Source organism: Capra hircus, chromosome 4 (assembly GCF_001704415.2).
Source record: "Capra hircus breed San Clemente chromosome 4, ASM170441v1, whole genome shotgun sequence".
Lineage (NCBI taxonomy): Eukaryota > Metazoa > Chordata > Mammalia > Artiodactyla > Bovidae > Capra > Capra hircus.
Window position 1 is genome coordinate 59,510,494 of NC_030811.1, and position 21,969 is coordinate 59,532,462.

The 21,969-nt window shown below is 40.2% G+C and overlaps 1 protein-coding gene across 1 annotated transcript in view; it reads right to left on the reverse strand.

Annotated features, from left to right (window-relative positions):
• The window catches only part of AOAH (acyloxyacyl hydrolase), a 198,423-nt gene that overhangs the window by 52,122 nt on the left and 124,332 nt on the right, over nucleotides 1–21,969 (reverse strand). The window contains exon 14 of the mRNA XM_018047156.1: nucleotides 6,281–6,363. Coding sequence (XP_017902645.1) covers nucleotides 6,281–6,363 — 83 coding nt within the window. The remainder of the gene's footprint in view (nucleotides 1–6,280; nucleotides 6,364–21,969) is intronic.

The following is a 21,969-nucleotide window of genomic DNA, read 5'->3' on the forward strand; positions in this document are numbered from 1 at the left end:
ATGCTCTGTGTATTTCTAAGGATTGTGAATTTAAAGAAAAGAAAGGAAATACCACCCCCCCCATCCTGCAACTCCACCCCAGCATCTATTCATTAGATAAAAGTCTGACAGAAGCCATGGGTTTCAATCAAATTTTGACACGCATGTTTTTTTATGATTAGGCTCTCCTCCCATATCCTTTCTCTCTTTTTATCTCCACAATCTGAATTTTAAAGAAATGCTGTCAAGACAGTGTACCACAAAAGGAGAGATGTCGACTATAAATTGTACCAAGTACTTTTCAGAGAATTTTACTTTGGTCTTTTTGATTTTACAAAAGATGGCTGCATTCATTGTGGGTACAAAGTGATGTGGAGACGACATGCCTGGGTCTTGTGAGAGAGAGATGCTGGTGTTGCAGGCACACGGGGAGAGCACAGCTTCCAGCTTGTGTTTCTGGCCAAATCCTGTTCCTTATTCTGCAGCTAACATGTACCCTAAGCAGGGGACCTTGGACAAGTCCTTTATTTTGCTCAGCTTCCTTCTAGATTTTTATTGTTGTTGTTGTTATTTCTATATAAAACCAAAATCTTTGGGAAACAGATTAAAAAAAAAAAGAAAAAACAATCACCCATAATTTATCAAACATAATGATTTTGATGTATTTTCTTATGTGCAGCTATTTGTTTTTCTTTTCTTTTAAAAATATAGTAGAAATTAAAGCAATATCCAATTTTACATCCTGAATTTTCTTTTGGCAGTGTTTTTCTTTCTAAATAAAAATATATGGGGACTTCCCTGGTGGCCTAGTGGTTAAGAATCCACCTTGCAATGCAGGGGACATGGGTTCCATCCCTGGTCAGGGAACTAAGATCCCGTGTGCCACAGAGCAATTAAACCTGTGAGCCAAAACTAGAGAGACTGCACACCAAAATGAAGATCCTGCATGAGGCAAGGAAGATCCTAGGTGCTACAAATAAGACTCGAAGCAGTCAAATAAAATTTTTAAAAGTACAAATGGGAAGCAATGGCTTCCTAGTCAGTCTAAAAAATATATGTTGTTTTAAGGCTCATTTTCTAGAGCTGCATAATATTCCATGTGGGTGTTTTTGTTCTTTGATTTTTACAGTCTCTGTTGACAGAACTTTTGACAACACTGGGGCTGTTTAAATATCTCACTGAAGGAAAAAGAGAGGTCAACAAGCAGCCAGTGTCACTTTATGTCTATGATGATCCTTGGCCAGATTTATTGACAACTTCAATAAACTATTGAGCATGTCCATACACAGAGAGACAAAGCTGATCTCTTTCTGCAGGATAGTCTCAGATGATAGACTGGTGACTGTATTATCTTTGCTGGTGTCTCAGTGGAGTGAGACAAGCTGGGTACAAATTCTGGATCTGAACTTCTTATTGATGGGATCTGAACAAAATTTTGGCTTCTCTACACCTGTTTTCTCAGCTGTAACAGTGTGGATATCATTCAGTTCAGTTCAGTTCAATTGCTTAGTCGCGTCCGACTCTTTGCGACCCCATGAACTGGAGCATGCCTCCGACTCTTTGCGACCCCATTAACTGCAGCATGCCAGGCCTCCCTGTCTATCACCAACTGCTGGATCCTACCCAAACTCATGTCCATTGAGTCGTTGATGCCATCCGACCATCTCATCCTCTGTCATCCCCTTCTCCTCCTGCCCTTAATCTTTCCCAGCATCTGGGTCTCTTCAAATGAGTCAGCTCTTTGCATCAGGTGGCCAAAGTTTCAGCTTCAACATCAGTCCTTCCAATGAACACGCAGGACTGATCTCCCTTAGGATGGACTGGTTGGATCTCCTTGCAGTCCAAGGGACTCTCAGGAGTCTTATCCAATATCACAGTTAAAAGCTTCAATTCTTTGGCGCTCAGCTTTCTTTATAGTCCAACTCTCACATCCATACATGACTACCATAGCCTTGACTAGACGGACCTTTGTTGGCAAAGTAATGTCTCTGCTTTTGAATATGCTATCTAGGTTGGTCATAACTTTCCTTCCAAGGAGTAAACGTCTTTTAATTTCATGGCTGCAGTCACCATCTGCAGTGATTTTGGAGCCCCAGAAAATAAAGTCTGCCACTGTTTCCACTATTTCCTCATCTATTTGCCATGATCTTAGTTTTTTGAATGTTGAGTTTTAAGCCAACTTTTTCACTCTCCTCTTTCACTTTCATCAAGAGGCTCTTTAGTTTTTCTTAAGTTTCTACTATAAGGGTGGTGTCATTTGCGTATCTGAGGTTATTAATATTTCTCCCAGCAATCTTGATTCCAGCTTGTGCTTCTTCCAGCCCAGTATTTCTCATGATGTACTCTGCATAAAAGTTAAATAAGCAGGGTGACAATATACAGCCTTGACGTACTTCTTTCCCTATTTGGAACCAGTCTGTTGTTCCATGTCCAGTTCTAATTGTTGCTTCCTGAACTGCATACAGGTTTCTCAAGAGACAGGTCAGGTGGTCTGGTATTCCCATCTCCCGTAGAATTTTAGAAATATATGTTTTTCTGGAATTCTCTTGCTTTTTCAATGATTCAGTGGATGTTGGCAATTTGATCTCTGGTTCTTCTGCCTTTTGAGACAGACTTCCCTTGTGGCTCAGATGGTAAAGCATCTGCCTGCAATACGGGAGACCCAGGTTTGATCCCTGGGTTGTGAAGATCTCCTGGAGAAGGAAATGGCAACCCACTCCAGGATTCCTGCCTGGAGAATCCCAGGGATGGAGAAGCCTGGTAGGCTACAGTCCATGGGGTCGCAAAGAGTCAGACACAACTGAGCGACTTCACTTCACTTCCTCTGCCTTTGCTAAAACCAGCTTGAACATCTGAAAGTTCACGGTTCACGTATTGCTGAAGCCTGGCTTGGAGAATTTCAAGCATTACTTTACTAGCGTGTGAGATGAGTGCAATTGTGCAGTAGTTTGAGAATTCTTTGGCATTGCCTTTCATTGGGATTTGAATGAAAACTGACCTTTTCCAGTCCTATGGCCACTGCTGAGTTTTCCAAATTTGCTGACATATTGAGTTCAGCACTTTCACAACTGATTTGAAATAGCTCAACTGGGATTCCATCACCTCCACTAGCTTTGTTCATAGTGATGTTTCCTAAGTCCTCCTTGACTTCACATTCCAGGATGTCTAGCTCTAGGTGAGTGATCACACCATCGTGATTATCTGGGTCATGAAGATCTTTTTGGTACAGTTCTGTGTATTCTTGCCACCTCTTCTTAATATCTTCTGCTTCTGTCAGGTCCTGGTGGATATCATTAAAGATCCTAAATTCTGAGAAATGTATTTTAACACATCTGATACTGGGTTGAGAGCTGTAATCTATATGTTGTTGTTTAGTCTCTAAGTCATGTTGAACTCTTTGTGACCCCTCATGGGCTATAGCCTGCCAGATTCCTCTATTCATGGGATTTTCCAGGCAAGAATGCTGGAATGGTTTGCCATTTCCTTCTCCAGTGGAGCTTCCTGACCCAGGGATCGAACCTGCGCCTCCTGCATTGGCAGGCAGATTCTTTACCGCTGAGCCACCAGGGAAGTCTCTGTCATTTTCACCACCTTAACACTCCATAGAGCTAACACAATCAGTGGTATCTTAGAATTGAAGAAATACAATGTGATGTGAAATAATATAGTATAATATGTTATATATAGCAAATACTTGTGAGAATAATTAAGTGAAATATTTTACATAAATTGTTATTAGCATTTGGTAAGAGATTAACACCAGCTATTATTTCATCAGTAAGAAAAGAGCTATGTTGTCCTTACAACAGAACATTTGTTCTGTATAGAATATATATTATAAAAATGTTATTTGCAGGTCATATACTTAGATAAAACTTGTACTGCTTGGGAAATTCTGTAATACTCTTGTTGATTAGAGATGGCACAGGGATGGCAAATAGGTTTAACTTTCTGTGCCAAGTCTAATTTGTTGACGGTGTCTGTCAGATGAACTGTACTGTGAGAATCATTGAGGTGGAATCTGAGTGCATCAGACAAGAGTGCCAAGGTGTATTAGGAATATTTTCCCCAGGCTTTGGAAGATGGAGTGGCAACACACACACTAAATGTTTGCCATCTTTGCATTATTGTCAGAAAACATTACTTGGCAGCTCATTGGGCAGTAGCCAGGCCATGGTGTCATTGGAAGGAATGATGTTGAAGCTGAAACTCCAGTACTTTGGCTACCTGATGCACAGAACTGACTCATTGGAAAAGACCCTGATGCTGGGAAAGATTGAAGGCAGGAGGAGAAGGGGATGACAGAGGATGAGATGGTTGGATGGCATCACCAACTCAATGGACATTAGTCTGAGTAAGCTTTAGGAGTTGGTGATGGACAGGGAAGCTTGGAGTGCTGCAGTTCAGCACCGTGTCTGGGTCACAAAGGGTTGGACACGAGTGAACGACTGAACTGAACTGAACTCAAGGCCACGGTTTATCAATCAGGAGTTCCGTCAAAATTGTGTGGCTACGGACTGAATCTGGGTCCAAGGTGGGAGGTGAGAACCACACAGGGAAGAAGCAAACCCGGAAGACAGAGATGTCTGGGACACACGGGAAGTGGATGGAGACCTGGAAGTCATGACGACCCTCTGAAAACAGTTCCTTTTTTTTTTTTTTACTGTTTAAAGATAATTCTTTATTAGCATTTTGGTATATATTCTCACAGGCTTCTACAATGTATACAGAATATAAACTAATAAGTTTATTACACATTATTTTATTAATAATCATGAATTATTTAGCATCCATCATTCTACTCAGAGTTCTAAGGGAAGCTCTACCCAGATTACTTGGGATCCTCAAAATTTGGAAATGTTTTGACTTTCTTGTTCATCTTCTTCTTATGTGCTCTATCAGTCTCATTCTTTTTTTTTTTTTAAGTTAATGGCTGCATATATATTTTTCTTTTGTTTGTTTGTTTGTTTTTTTTACAATACTGTTTTGCCATACATTGACATGAATCCGCCACGGGCGTACATGAGTTCCCAATCCTGAACCCCCCTCCCACCTCCCACCCCATATCATCTCTCTGGATCATCCCCGTGCACCAGCCCCAAGCATCCTGTATCCTGTATCGAACATATACTGGCGATTCGTTTCTTACATGATATTATACATGTTTCAATGCCATTCTCCCAAATCATCCCAACCTCTCCCTCTCCCACAGAGTCCAAAAGTCCGTTCTATACATCTGTGTCTCTTTTGCTGTCTTGCATACAGGGTCATCATTACCATCTTTCTAAATTCCATATATATGTGTTAGTATACTGTATTGGTGTTTTTCTTTCTGGCTTACTTCACTCTGTATAATCGGCTCCAGTTTCATCCATCTCATTAGAACTGATTCAAATGTATTCTTTTTAATGGCTGAGTAATACTCCATTGTATATATGTACCACAGCTTTCTTATCCATTCATCTGCTGGTGGACATCTAGGTTGCTTCCATGTCCTGGCTATTATAAACAGTGCTGCGATGAACATTGGGGTACATGTGTCTCTTTCAATTCTGGTTCCCTTGGTGTGTATGCCCAGCAGTGGGATTGCTGGGTCATAAGGCAGTTCTATTTGCAATTTTTTAAGGAATCTCCACACTGTTCTCCATAGTGGCTGTACTAGTTTGCATTTCTACCAACAGTGTAAGAGGGTTCCCTTTTCTCCACACCCTCTCCAGCATTTATTTCTTGTAGACTTTTGGATTGCAGCCCTTTTGACTGGTGTGAAGTGGTACCACATTGTGGTCTTGATTTGCATTTCTCTGATAATGAGTGATGTTGAGTGTCTTTTCAAACACATGAAAACAGTTCATTTTTAAAATGGCTTTGGGGGATTTCAGCCACAAACTCTTAGCTGTTTTTCTTAAAACCCCAAGCTGAGTAGAAATGTGGGTGATGCTGCACCGTAGGGAAAGCAGAGTCTTTGCAATGACCTGGATTTCAATCAGCCCTTGTTCTGCTAATGCTCACTTAGTTCTGGCCTCCTGAACCTTGATGTCCTCACTTTGGCCTTTCTAGAACTTTGCTGTTGGATGACTGAGAGGCCCTTGTAGTCTCTGCCTTGACTGCATCTTGTCTCGTTCTCTTGTGCTGTGGGTGAAAGGCTTTGAACTCAAGGCCCCCTCTCAGAAAAGGCAATGGTATTAGAAAGGGAATTTGTTCATCTTAGTCTTGTTATCTAATTCTCTGCTTTTGGGGACTTATGAAATAAAACCAATTGTTACGGGCACATTGGTGAAGATTTAAATGGAACACTACATACCATTTTTTGAAATATTCTGATAGTCCCTGTGATTGCAGCGGTTTCTTTTCCGTAAACGAAGGTAAATAGAATTTTCTTTAATTCTGAAACAAACATATATGTGTATATTTAATTTCAGGACATTTACATGATAGAGTTCAAAGAAGCATGTTTTTATTGTGATTTTTTAAAATGTGAAAATGAACTCAGAAAATCAAATCTCTGCAGACACATTTTCTCTAAATTGTCAATACATTACTAGGAATTGTTACAAGAACAGTTCTACAAAATGGGTTGCATTGATGTGATAAGTTCAAACTTCTTTTTTTTAATGACGACTTCCAATCATCCCTTTCTAACCTTTCAACCAAGAGCTGTTTCAAATCTCTTGAGGAATTGATCATTTTTACCAGCTTGATTATTTTAAACCTGACCATGTTTCCTTTCTGCTTTTGGTTGTTGTGAAGCTCTGGCAGACACTCTTGTCTTTCAGATTCTTTTCTTTCCCTTCTTCCATTTTACTTTTTAATTTATTTTAATTTAATAAAAAAAATTTTTTTTGGCTGTGCCATGCAGTACATGGGATCCCAGTTCCCCAACGAGAGGTCAAACCTGTGTCCCGTACATTGGGAGCAGGGAGTCTTAACAGGCCCACCAGGGGAGTTCCCCCCACCTTCATCCGTTTTAATAGAAATTTTAGTAGGACACATGTCTGCCCCCCGAGCGATGATGGCTTTACTCATCTTTACCTGCAGCTAGGAGCGGCCACCTCACTAAGCTTTGGACCATGAGTGGAATTCTCCAGTGATGGCTTCTGGGAATGCATCTCAGGAAACAACTGTCTGGTGACCTTGCTCAGTCCTTTTTCTCCATTCTGCTGCCAACAATTGGATGGCTGCCATTTTGGACTATGGGGATAAGTTCTACACTGAGAAGGCAGAGGGGTGAGAATTGAGCTCCCATATCAGACCTGGACTGCATATGTGAGAGAAATAAACTCCTTTGTTATCTTATTTAAATTCTCAGACATTGAGTTTTTCTGTTACTTATAGCTGAATCTATTGGGTTAGCCAAAGAGTTTGTTTGGGTTTTTCCATAATCTCTTACTTAACATTCAGTAATACTAATGGACACAGATCTTAGAGAGGAATTTTCAACCAGTAGCAGGCTATAACTGCACATGTTTTAAGTCACTTCCTTGGCTCCTCTTTGCCCCATCTTTGATTTTCTATCTTCTTTTGCCAAATTTTAATTTAATTTAAATGCAATTTAATGTTATGTTCTCCATACTTTCATGGGCTTCCTAAAATCCTTTTTGAAACCAGGCCAGGTATAAACTAAGGAATAATAATTAAACTCAGACATTTTCAATTATCTTCTCAAGTGTATTTTATCTTCTCTTCATAAAAATAGACTTCCTGTCTCACAACCTTACATAAATCATTATTTATTTTTAAGTGTTATATAAATTTCGCTCATTGTATTAGAGTGCTTACCAACTGTCTCAGTGCTTCAGACAGGTAAGCATGTATCGGGTTGGGATACACATTTGTATCCCAAGTGTGTACATATTTGGAATGCACTGCAAGTAGTGTTCTTTCTGAAGTCTAAGAGAACTAATGATAATAGAAAACAAACTTGTGGTTACCAGAGGAGAAAAGGGAAGGGGGGAATAAAATAGGGGTTTAGTATTAACACATACACACTACTGTATGTAAAATAGATAATGAAAAAGGACCTAGAGTACAGCCCAGGGGACCACACCCAATACACTTATTCAATATTCTGCAATAATTTATAAGGGAAAAGAATCTGAAAAATAATATGTATATATCTGAATAACTTTGCTATACACGTGAAGTTAATACAACATTGTAATCAACTATACTTCACTTCCCTGGTGGCTCAGACTGTAAAGCGTCTGTCTACAATGTGGGAGACCTGGTTTCAATCCCTGGGTCAGGAAGCTCCCTGGAGAAGGAAAAGGCAACCCACTCCTGTACTCTTGCCTAGAAAATCCCATGGATGGAGGAGCCTGGTGTCCATGGGGTCGCAAAGAGTAGGACATGACTGAGCGATTTCACTTTCACTTTCATACTTCAATAAAGTATGTAAAACTCCAAATCCGCGCCCCACCCCACTCCCTAAATCTTAATGGCCTGCATGTGTCAGTCCTGTTCTACTCTTTGCAATCCCATAGATTATAGCCCGCCAGGCTTCTCTGTCCATGGGAATTCTCCAGGCAAGAATATTGGAGTGGATTGCCATGCCCTCCCTCCAGTGGATTTTCTTGACCAGGGTTTCCTGGTCGATCAAGGATTTCCTGCATTGCAGGCGGATTCTTTACCATTTGAGCCACCAGGGAAGCCCCGAATTATAATAATATTTCTTAATGTTAATGGAAGACCAAGGTCTCTGAGCAATACTTTAATTATAGGATTTTTGCTCTGTGGTAGAGTTTTGAGGTAAGTGACTTATTTTACTTTTTAATATCAAAGCGACCCATGCATATACTTTTCAAAATCAATTTATTTTACCTGAGTGATGTTTATTGACCTTATTATGTTCTATGTTCTGTATGTTCTACAATTGCACTCATCTCACACGCTAGTAAAGTAACGCTCAAAATTCTCCAAGCCAGGCTTCAGCAATACGTGAACCGTGAACTTTCAGATATTCAAGCTGGTTTTACAAAAGGCAGAGGAACCAGGGATCAAATAGCCAACATCCACTGGATCATCGAAAAAGCAAGAGAGTTCCAGAAAAACATCTATTTCTGCTTTATTGACTATGCCAAAGCCTTTGTGCCAAAGCCTCTGACTGAGCACAATAAACTGTGGAAAATTCTTTGAGAGATGGGAATACCAGACCACCTGACCTGCCTCTTGAGAAACCTATATGCAGGTCAGGAAGCAACAGTTAGAACTGGACATGGAACAACAGACTGGTTCCAAATAGGAAAAGGAGTACGTCAAGGCTGTATATTGTCACCCTGCTTATTTAACTTATATGCAGAGTACATCATGAGAAATGTTGGCCTGGAAGAAACACAAGCTGGAATTAAGATTGCCGGGAGAAATATCAATAACCTCAGATATGCAGATGACACCACCCTTATGGCAGAAAGTGAAGAAGAACTAAAGAGCCTCTTGATGAAAGTGAAAGAGGAGAGTGAAAAAGTTGGCTTAAAGCTCAACATTCGGAAAGCTAAGTTCATGGCATCTGGTCCCATCACTTCGTGGGAAGTAGATGGAGAAACAGTGGAAACAGTGTCAGACTTTATTTTTGGGGGCTCCAAAATCACTGCAGATGGTGACTGCAGCCATGAAATTAAAAGACGCTTACTCCTTGGAAGAAAAGTTATGACCAAGCTAAATAACATATTAAAAAGCAGAGATATAACTTTGCCAACAAAGGTCCGTCTAGTCAAGGGTATGGTTTTTCCAGTGGTCATGTATGGATGTGAGAGTTGGACTGTGAAGAAAGCTGAGCACTAGAAAACTGATGCTTTTGAAGTGTAGTGTTGGAGAAGACTCTTGAGAGTCCCTTGGACTGCAAGGAGATCCAACCAGTCCATTCTAAAGGAGATCAGTCCTGGGTGTTCATTGGAAGGACTGATGCTGAAGCTGAAACTCCAGTACTTTGGCCACCTCATGCGAAGAGCTGACTCATTGGAAAAGACTCTGATGCTGGGAGGGATGGGGGCAGGAGGAGAAGGGGACGACAGGATGAGATGGCTGGATGGCATCACCGACTCGATGGACATGAGTTTGAGTGAACTCCGGGAGTTGGTGATGGACAGGGAGGCCTGGCGTGCTGCAATTCATGGGGTCGCTAAGAGTTGGACATAACTGAGCGACTGAACTGAACTGATTATGTTCTATGCACTGTTCTAGGCATCTGGATTATACTGGCAAGTGAAAAAGACAAAGACCCCTGCCCCTGTATCACTGACATCCTGGGAGGGGAAAAAAAAACCCACTAAACATCACGCATAAGCAAATTATAGAGGATGCTAGAAGACAGTAATTGCTATTTAAAAAAAAGAGGAGACATGGGAAGTAGAATCAGAGTTGTCAGAGCAAGAACTATTGAAAAAGTGAATGTGAGCAAAGACTTGAAGTTGTGGAAAAAAATAGTTGAATTATTTATGTCTACAAGCCTTGCAGTGATACACAGCAATCTCACATTCCTCATCCTGCCTGTTTCTCCATTTTGAGAGGCAATTAATTTCAACCTTATTTGGCTGAGCCTTTAAAATATTTTTAAAATTATTTATATAGTTTTGGTTGCGCTGGGTCTTTGTAACTGTGTTCAGACTTTCCCTAGTTGCAGCCAGTGGGGCCTACTCTTTGCTGTGGAGCAGAGGCTCTAGGCACATGAGCTTCGGTAGTTTTGGCTCCGCGGGCTCTGTAGTTGTGGCACAGAGGCTTAGTTGCTCCGTGACGTGTGGAATCTTCCCAGAAGAGGGATTGAACCCATGTGGCCTGCATTGGCAGGTGGATTCTTATCCACTGTACCACCAGGGAAGTCCCTGGCTGAGTATTTCTGTATTTTCTTCCTTATTTCTAAATAAAATACTTCCAAGGCTACTCCTTGATTTTCAGTCTTTGGCATTATCTACTCGCATCCCACTATCAAGAAGCTTCAGCTATTTACAGCGGATCTATGGTTGCTTTTTCTTCTCTTCACAGCTCTTTTATTTCCCTGGAGTTAATAGCTGCTTTTGTTTCTCTGCTTAATGTTCTGAAGTATTTAAATCAATTTACCCTTAAACCTTTTTATAAATATTTGGTCTCCTTTCAATATGCTCTGATATATCATATAATTTAGTAATTGCATCTTCTTGTGGAATTCTCTCCTGAAACCTCTTGACCTGCTTAATCTGGACTTGTTACTCTCTCACCCTGGGGTGCAGCAATGTCCTGGGAGCTCCCTTCTTTATCCTCCTGGGGGTTTTCTTCACCTCTTTCTGATTTATTGGATATCTCATTTCCTGGAAGGCCACATTTTTCTTATTTTTGATGAAGCATACTTTTAAATATTATGTTTGAAGGCTGTGTGGGAAGTAAAATTATTATTAGCATTTGTATATCTGAAACTGTTTTTACTTTTTGACTTGGTGAGGTGTAGGGTGGTGAGGTATTATTGGTGAGATGGAAGGTGGGCCCAGAATCACAGCCTGTCACACCATAAGTACAAACACAAATAGGGTTAATAGGACTTACTGGGGGAAAAATTCAAATAGAGAAGAAGCAGCATTCATTTGGTTTCTGAACTCTCATTATCTCATAAAAAGGTGTCTCCGACAGTACATAGCTAGACTAGCACATCTATATATTTTAAGAGAAAGAAAACTCTTGAGTATATAAATCATTAAGTAATTGCAATAATAATAGATTTCTGGGATAGGTAATTGGTTTGTTAAAAAGGAGGAGTCCCTTGGCTTCTTGCTAAGCTACCAATAGGAAGAAGGAAATGGGCTTCTAGGACCATCAGAGTTTGCTCACTGGCCAATGTGGTGGATTTAAGAATGGCTTCATACCCTTAAATCCTACCCTTAAATCTTGGCTGTCGTGTTACTTCTTTCACCAATAAGATGTGGTGGAAGTGACACTCTGCCAGTTTTGGCTTGGCTTTTAAGATTCTTAGCAACTCTAGTCTCTTAGAGCCCTGGTCCACCATCTGAGAAGTCTATCTTTCTGGAGACATCATGAAAAAAAGCCTTATAGTGGAAGCAACCAAGATGTCCTTCAATAGGTGAATAGACAAATGAACCAGGTCTATCCATACGGTAGACTATTAGTCACAGTACAAAGAAGTGAGCTATCATGGCATGAAAAGCCAGAGATAACTTAAGTGCATACTGCAGAGTAAGAGAAGCCAATCTGAAAAGGCTACACACTGCGTAATTCCAACTACGTGACATTCTGGAAAAGGCAAAATATAGAGACAGTAAAAAAAAAAAAAAAAAAAAAAGGTGGTTTCCAGGGGTTATGAGGAGAGAGGGGAAGATTAACAGGTAGAGCACAAGGGCTTTTTAGGGCTGTGAAACTAGTCTGTATAATATTGTAATGGTGAATATATGTCATTACACATTTGTCAAAACTCACAGAAAGCGCAGCACAAAGAGAAAACCCTAATATGAACTATGGACTTCAGTTAATAATACTGTATCAATGTTGACTCTTCATTTATAACAAATGTACCATACTAATGCAAGTTGTTAATAATAGGGGGAATTGAGAAGATGAGGCATACATGGGAACTCTCAGTACTTTCTGCTCAATTTTTTCTGTAAACCTAAAATTGCTCAAAAAATTAAAATCTATTAAAAAAAAAAAAAAAGCCCTACCTGGAAAGGAAGAGAGGCCCAGCTATATCCAGCTTTCTGGTTACCCCTTCTCAGGCACTCCTTTACATGAATGAAACCATCTTGGACCCTCCAGCCCAGCACCAAGTGAATACCGTCAAGTGTCTATGGTTAGTGCCACATGGAGAGGAAGAATTGGCCAGTCAAATTCTGCCTAAATTCCTGAATTTCTCACAGTCCCAAACTGTGGGATATAATAATGACTTGTTTTAAGCCACTGAGGTTTGGAGTACTTTGTTACACAACAACAGATACCCAGAAAGGATGCGTATAGAATTCTAGGTTAATTTCATTTTCCCTCAGAAGTTTGAAGGAATCAGTTCATTGGCTCATGGCCTCCTAGTGTTGTCTGAAGTTACTCTGTTACTCTCAATCCTTTAAGAATCTGGGTAACGTCCATTCTAAGTGTTCTGAAGCATCATGATGATAGGCTTGGCGTGGTTTTATTTTCATTCAGTGTCCATTTGATGGACCCTTTCAACCTGGAAATTCATGTCACTCAGTTCTGAGATATGTTCTTGAATTATTCCACTGATGATTTTTTTCCTTTCTCAGAACTCCTGTTATTTAGGTATCGGGTCACCTAGTCTGGTTCTCTGATTTTTCCTAGTTTTTCTGTCCTATTTTGTATCTCTTCGTCTTCTACTCTATTTTCTGGATAATATCCTCAACTTGATTTTTTTCAATACATCTATGAAAATCTTGAGAGTCCCTTGGACTGCAAGGAGATCCAACCAGTCCATTCTGAAGGAGACCAGCCCTGGGATTTCTTTGGAGGAAATGATGCTGAAGCTGAAACTCCAGTACTTTGGCCGCCACATGCAAAGAGTTGACTCATTGAAAAAGACTCTGATGCTGCGAGGGATTGGGGGCAGGAGGAGAAGGGGATGACAGAGGATGAGATGGCTGGATGGCATCACTGACTCGATGGACGTGAGTCTGAGTGAACTCCGGGAGATGGTGATGGACAGGGAGGCCTGGCGTGCTGCGATTCATGGGGTCGCACAGAGTCGGACATGACTGAGCGACTGAACTGAACTAAACTGATGAAAATCTTCCTATGTCACTAGTATATTTTATCTTTTTTTGTTACCTGAATTAATATCTCCTCTTGTCTTTTTGAAGATATTCACTTAAATTACTTTTATAAGTGGGATATTGTTGTTGCTGTTCAGTCACCAAATCAGGTCTGACTCTAATTAGAGTTAAAATTTGTTTTTTTAGAATATAGTTTCTGTCTTCTTGAAGTTATTTTTTTCTTTATTTTATGTTGTTTTTTACATTTGAAGTTTTTCTAATATATCTGATGATCTTGGGTTGTTGGCTTATGTTTAAAAGTGGAAATTAGTTGAATCTTAAAAGTGGATTGGAAAGTAGGCCTTCTGGGTGTGGCTTGCTATCTATGGTCCTTGCTAGTGGGTGAGCTGGCTGGGTCTTTCTCAAGGAACCACTGCTGTCAGAGTCTTGGGGGCTCCTTCCTCTTGGGATGTGCAGGTTCCCCAGAGAAGGGTCTTCTAGTCTCTGGGTTGCCAGCTTTCTGGGGCTAGCAGTGGGTGGACCTTAGATTCAGCATGCTTGTGTTTTCATAGGGTGTTCCTTACCACACTTTGTCTGGTGTCTCCCAGTCCAGAAGCTCTTGATCTTGGCATCCCCAGAGAATAAACCCTAGTCTCATTCAGAATAAGGGAAGGGAAGCTTCTTATCTGAGGATCTTACTACTTCTTCAGTAATCTTCCAACTACCACTTGCTTTTAGCCTCACTTTCATTTCTAGAACTACTATATTTAGCCAGTTCCCAAGCCCTTTGGGATTCTGCAGTGTAGACTGATTTACCTCTCAGTCTTCCATCCTCCTAGCTTAGGAGGCAACTTTCCTGAATCGACTAAGTCAGTTACCACTTGTCCTTGTGTTTCTGGCTTTCAACATTTTGTGATCGGCTCTTTCTGTTCTCTTTGTCCTTGTGGACAAATTCATTTCCTGTCATTTTACTGGGGTTCCTCAGGGGAGAGAAGTAAATGCTTTGTTCAATCTGCTATTCTACCCAGAAGCCTGAAATGAATACTTTATCCACTGCACCATTTATGGCCTCTGCGTTGACTATTTTATTATATTTCAAAAAAGCAGATGGGAAATGCACATTAGATCTCAGTTCAATGCTAAAATAAGTTCACAGTCAATAAAGAGGGGTTTTTTCCTTTGGGAAAGTAATTGTTACCAAATTTAGCCAGAAATATATTTTTGACGTCAAAAATAATTTCTAAAAATAGAATTTATATACTAAAATACTGTTTTGCTCTTGACCTGCTCATGGAGAGTAAATACTGTGGATATTAATAATATAGGTACAGTTCTAATTCTTTCATTACAGAAAGAATATAGACATCTTTACCAATAGCTGAATAGTTCCATTACTATTTCTGACCACAATTACTATTTCTGAATTTTGGAGATGAGGTTTTGTACTAAGTACTAGAAACTATTTCACTTAATCAAATACACTATTTTCTTTCATCCTCATTCTCAATACATAATCTCCCTTATAAATTTTAGGAATTTAATTTCTCATGCAGTGCTCAGGGATTCTAAGAAGATAGAAGGATCAATACAATATGTTGAGAAGCCTGTAATACAATATTTGAGATGCCTATGAATTGAAAAGATTGCTTAATAGAAAGTTATTTATATACAGGGTCAGTGTAACTTGAATGAATAGGCTAAGCTGAGGATACCATCCATAGTAAGGTTAACTGTGATCACCATTCTGGTTTCACAACCCCCCTCCGTTTGCTCTCCCCTCTCTTCTTGGACTCAAGTTTCCCATATGATCTTTATTTCTCTATTTTTCCTCTGTTCTACCCAGTCCAACATAGGAAAACCCAGTACAATGGGTTAGTAGAAGAGGTGACAGCTTCAGTTCTGCAATTGAGGAGTGTGGAGGAGGAGTGCGGAGAAGCTGTGCTTAAAAGTTTTTTTTACACCTTCCACACTGTCTAAGATAGGCGTGTCCTTAACATCTAGAGTAGGCTTGAAAGTTCACCATATTAAAGTCCCAGTTTTATCAGCCCCATCTATTGTAGGGCCTAGGAAGTACAGCCATTTCACTGATACACTAGTCAGATTTTGATTTCTAATACCAACATTCAGAACAGATAAATCTCAGATCTACTAGTGGCTTTTCCCAACATGGGTCCAGAAAACACACAAAAACCCACTTTATCTAAGAACCGTCTAAGGACCACCACCCCTATTCCATTTCACTATGACTGAAAGAAAAACACAACAAGAGAAAGAGTAAAGCCAAGAATAAGCCTCAAGAATAATGCAGACAAATGGGTGGCTTTAAAACTAAAAAATGGTCACATCCTTTGTTGACTCAGAGCAGAACCTATTTGGAGAGAGGCAACAAAAACAGTTTCCCAAAGGGCTTAGCATATCAGAGGTTTTGGGGATAAACCAAGGATAATATTATTGAAGCAAGAGAGATGTATCAAATCCTTATGAAGATTCTGAGTCTATTTCTGAACTCTCATCAGGAGCACAGTCAGTTTGGGTACAAATTCTGAGATACTATCAAGCTGAATATCAGGGAGTAAGTCTCACACAAAAACACTGGGGTTTGGAAGGCTAGCAATAGGGTGCTGCTGCTGCTGCTAAGTCGCCTCAATTGTGTCCGACTCTGCTAAGTCGCTTCAGTTGTGTCCGACTCTGTGTGACCCTAGAGACGGCAGCCCACCAGGCTCCCCCGTCCCTGGGATTCTCCAGGCAAGAACACTGGAGTGGGTTGCCATTTCCTTCTCCAATGCATGAAAGTGAAAAGTGAAACTGAAGTCACTCAGTCGTGCCCGACTCTTAGTGACCCCATGGACTGCAGCCCACCAGGCTCCTCCATCCATGGGATTTTCCAGGCAAGAGTACTGGAGTGGGATGCCATTGCCTTCTCTGAGCAACAGCGTGAGGGAGAGATAAATGGTAACATCTGATGTGAAGGATTAGGACAGGGGAGTATACAGGGATGAACGTGGATAACTTAGAGACTACACAGACTTTATTCAGGGACCTCTACGACTAGGAAGTTTTAAGAAAAGGGTGAATAATTTTCTTTCCAAGTGGTTGAAGGTCAGGCCAGCATGGGGCCAGGGAGATAGATTAAAGAATTTTTTAAATTCCTTCTAGTTCTTTGATACTAGCCACAGCCCAGAGCACTGTATAAGCCTTAATTCACTGCATCACAGAAGAACCAAGGTTTCAGCCTCAGAGAGAGATAAACATGTAGAATATGACTCATTGTGTATTCAGAGAGTCTGGCAATGGGCTAATTATGCAGGGGGAGTTTGCAGGGGTGAGGATGATTGCAGAGGAGGTCCTAGGAGTTCAGACTTGAAAAGATTAGCAAGACAGCATGATAGATTTTGAATCTGGAGCGGCAAAATAGTACAGGGAAATAGACTTCATGGGCATCATGTTCAATAATTCATGAGCTGCTATCCTCACACGAAGCTTCTTACCTGTTAACTTTCCACTAAGATTCCTTTCTCTGACCTTCTCTGAGCTGGCAGCATTATAACTCTCTCCATCCTTATGTTTGCAGCCTCAGATATGACTCTGGGCCACTGTATCAGGGTAAACATTAAACTGTGATAAAACTGGGGGATTTAAGCCTGTGGATATTTATAAGTCCGAAAAGATCACTTGTGGCATAGAAGAAGATTGTTTTAGTAGTCTCAACAGTGTTTCTCAAAGGATGCTCTGTACAACACTAGTTTCTTGAGATGTATCTTTCTCATAAAACATACACACATTACATAGCTCTGTGGTCAAATTAGTTTAGGAAATGTTTCATATTATACCTTGGAGCTAAGCAAAGCTTTTGGAGCTTATTGAAGGCTCTGATAAACCTTACACTGATTAAACTTGTTTTCCTTTATTTAAATCAGCATTGCCAAAACTTATTTGACCTAGGAATCTTCTTAAAAATGTGTATAATACCTTTTAACATCTTGTGGAACTAGTGCTTCACAGAACAGGTTTTGAAGAACATTGATGAATTATCTCTGTGATCTATATTTGAGCATTATGGCATGGCCTAAAATCTCAAGTTCAGTCAGCTACAAGAATCCTACTAGAAAAATTTGGAGGTTGTACATATTCTTTGATCAATCTAGACTGCAGTCAAATTATATCATTCCAGACAAAAATTCACATCAATGGTTAATTTCTTCAAATAGCAGATCTTTCCTTTGTTTTATTCTTTCTACTTGACTACTGAATGGATAATTTTACTTTAAACTTATTTTCTCCAATTTGTTGACTGCAGTTATTTTAATATTGTGATGACTTTTTGCTAATTTCTTGTAGAACATATTTATTTTAGAACACACTTAGAAATCCAAGGGCTTAAGTTACACTGATTTATTTTTATATGCATCCCGTTATGCAGCTGGTGATTCAATTCATGCTGTTTATACTCCTCCTCCCTTGTCCCTGGCGTTTTCCCTAAAATGTTAATTCCTGCAAATCTGATTTGATTTAGGCAATCTGAGAAATTGCAAGGGAAGGAGGTTTGTAGATTGTACCACACTCTGCAAATGTAAAGTAATGTCATTATGAACTTACTCAGTGATTCTTATTACTGAATACCAACCACAGCGCCACACAAGGTGCCAGGGGTTCGGGCTTCAGAGAGAAGCAAGCCTGATCCCTGTACTGGAGATGCAGAGTCTGGTGTGGGGTGGGTGGAGTGGTGAGACAGTGAGCAAACACTTATGACAAGTGAGATGATACTGGTATTGAAGGAGCAAAACAGGAGCACAGGAGAGAATCATAGAGTCAGATGGGGGTTAGTATGAAGATGCTGTCCAAGGAATTGACTCCTAACTTTGGTTGGTGAAGTACAAACAAGAGTAACTAGATACGACAAAGATGAGGCTTAAATGCCTATGAAAAATATTCAAACTCACCCGTAATCAAGAGGTTACATATGAGAACATATGTAATAAAATTTTTGTTAGATTGGAAAAAATTAAGAAAATGGGCAATATTCAGTATTGACAAAGGTGTGGGGCAACAAGTATTCTTATGCAATATTTTGGGGAATGTAAATTGGTGCAGCCCTTTTGGAAAGATTATAATAAATTAAAAATGTATACCTTCTGATCCAGCAACTTATTTCCTAAGGACATTCTCACATGTAGTCATAAAGAGAACCATAGGAAATTCATTAGAGAATTAACGAAATTTGTGAGGACTTGGAATTAAGTTGACTGACTGTCAACAGGAGAATGAAACAACCATACTATGAAATATCATGCAGAACTGCATCAGAATGGAAAATGCTTCAGGAAGTATTATGGAAGCATTAACTTATAGTCTGTTATGCACAGTATGATGTCATTTATGCGAAAACCCCAACAAAGCATTTATTTCTTTATGTACAAATACATAGAAAGAGTCTGTTAGGGAACAACAGTAAATTGATAACAGGGCTTTCTTCTGGGAATGGGAATGAAATTAGGGGAGCGCTTTGATTTTGTTATTACACACCTCAGTATCTTTTGTAAAATAAAAATGTGTTCATGGTTTGAATAAATTAATTAAAAAATAAGTAGGGTTAAAGGGGACATTGTCTCAGCGCAGAGATTGGTCAGTACAAGGCAGGAAGAGTCCTGGGCTGGGAGTCAGTCTCCTCAGATGGCCCTTCCTGCCCCACGCCGTGCCTCCAGCGCCTGCACTCCATCCTTCCTGCCTTGTCTCATAGCTGTTCCCGCCTCTGTCTGCCTTTCTCCCTCTTTTGGCTCTTTCTGTCTCTACAAGCATGTGGTAGGATTTCTCATCTAAAAATGTCTCTCTTATCTCTTATTTCCTATGAGCTATCACCTCACTTCTCTGCTCCCTTTGATAGTAAAACCTGTTTAGAGTCATGTATGTTCACCTGCATTTACTTCCTTACAACCTGAACCTATTCTCTCCGATCAGACTTCCATCTCTGCCCCACGAAATGTGTCTGGTCAGAGTGTCACCAAGATCACCATCTGGACACTCAGTGGTTCTTCTCAGGGCTCATCTTCCTCTCCTTCTCCCACCATCTAGCTTCTGGGCACTTCTCCTTTGGATATACTTTCTTCACTTGGCATCCAGAACACTAGCTGTTTCTTGTTTCCTTTCCCTTTTAGGGCGGTCCCTTCTCTTCCCTAACCTCTACATGATGGCATCCCCAAGCCACTGTCTTCAGCCACAGTTCTTTTTCACACTCATTCCCTGTAATAACAGGTCTCAAATTTTTGCTCTCAGGACCACTTTATGTTCTTCAAATTATTGAGGAAATCAGAGAGCTTTTGTTTATGTGAGTTATAGCTGTCAATATTTATATACTGGAAATTAAAACTTAAAAGATAGTTTAATTATTCATCATTTAAAATAATAAATCCATTACATATTAACATAAATGAAACATTTGTTTTCTAAGAACATTTTTTTTCCAACTCCTCCCCCAATTAGTGGGAAGAAAGGCATCATTTTACCATTTGGCTAATGTCTTTAATGCCTGACAATAGAAGACAACAGGGTTCTCAAATCTGCTTCTGCATTTGTCTGTTGCGATGTATTCTTTTAAGGGAACTATATGAAGGAAAGCTTGTCTTAAATATACATTTAGGTGGAAAAGGGAGTAAAATTTTAATATCCTTTTTAGATAACAATCAATTGCCTTCTTTGATTCTATACCAAAACTCAGCAAGTAGTTATCTCTTAAAAGGCTGATTAATTGCCATCAGTTCAGTTCAGTTGCTCAGTCGTGTCCGACTCTTTGCGACCCCATGAATCACAGCACGCCAGGCCTCCCTGTCCATCACCAACTCCCAGAGTTCACTCAGACTCACGTCCATTGAGTCAGTGATGCCATCCAGCCATCTCATCCTCTGTCGTCCCCTTTTCATCCTGCCCCCAATCCCTCCCAGCATCAGACTCTTTTCCAATGAGTCAGCTCTTCGCATGAGGTGGCCAAAGTGCTGGAGTTTCAGCTTTAGCATCAGTCCTTCCAAAGAAATCCCAGGGCTGATCTCCCTCAGAATGGACTGGTTGGATCTCCTTGCAGTCCAGGGGACTCTCAAGAGTTTTTTCCGACATCACAGTTCAAAAGCATCAATTCTTCGGCGCTCAGCTTTCTTCACAGTCCAACTCTCATGTCCATACATGACCACAGGAAAAACCATAGCCTTGACTAGACGGACCTTTGTTGGCAAAGTAACATCTCTGCTTTTCAATATGCTATCTAGGTTGGTCATAACTTTTCTTCCAAGGAGTAAATGTCTTTAAATTTCATGGCTGCAGTCACCAGCTGCAGTGATTTTGGAGCACAAAAAAATAAAGTCTGCCATTGTTTCCACTGTTTCCCCATCTATTTCCTATGAAGTGATGAGACTAGATGCCATGATCTTATTTTTCTGAATGTTGAGCTTTAAGCCAACTTTTTCACTCTCTTCTTTCACTTTCATCAAGAAGCTCTTTAGTTTCTCTTCACTTTCTGCCATAAGGGTGGTGTCATCTGCATATCTGAGGTTATTGATATTTCTCCTGGCAATCTTAATTCCAGCTTGTGTTTCTTCCAGCCCAGCATTTCTCATGATGTACTCTGCATATAAGTTAAATAAGCAGGGTGATAATATACAGCTTTGACGTACTCCTTTTCCTATTTGGAACCACTCTGTTGTTCCATGACCAGTTCTAACTGTTGCTTCCTGACCTGCATATAGGTTTCTTAAGAGGCAGGTCAGGTGGTCTGGTATTCCCATCTCTTTCAGAATTCTCCCCAGTTTATTGTGATCAACACAGTCAGAGGCTTTGGCATAGTCAATAAAGCAGAAATAGATGCCTTTCTGGCACTCTCTTGCTTTTTTGATAATCCAGTGGATGTTGGCAATTTGATCTCTGGTTCCTCTGCCTTTTCTAAAGCCAGCTTGAACATCTGGAAATTCACGGTTCACATATTGCTGAAGCCTGGCTTGGAGAATTTTGAGCATTACTTTACTAGCGTGTGAGATGAGTGTAATTGTGCAGTAGTTTGAGCATTCTTTGGCTTTGCCTTTCTTTGGGATTGGAATGAAAACTGACCTTTTCCAGTCCTGTGGCCACTGTTGAGTTTTCCAAATTTGCTGGCATAGTGAGTGTAGCACTTTCACAGCATCATCTTTCAGGATTTGAAACAGCTCAACTGGAATTCCATCACCTCTACTAGCTTTGTTCGTAGTGATGCTTTGTAAGGCCTGCTTGACTTCACATTCCAAGATGTCTGGCTCTAGGTGAGTGATCACACCATTGTGATTATCTGGGCCATGAAGATCTT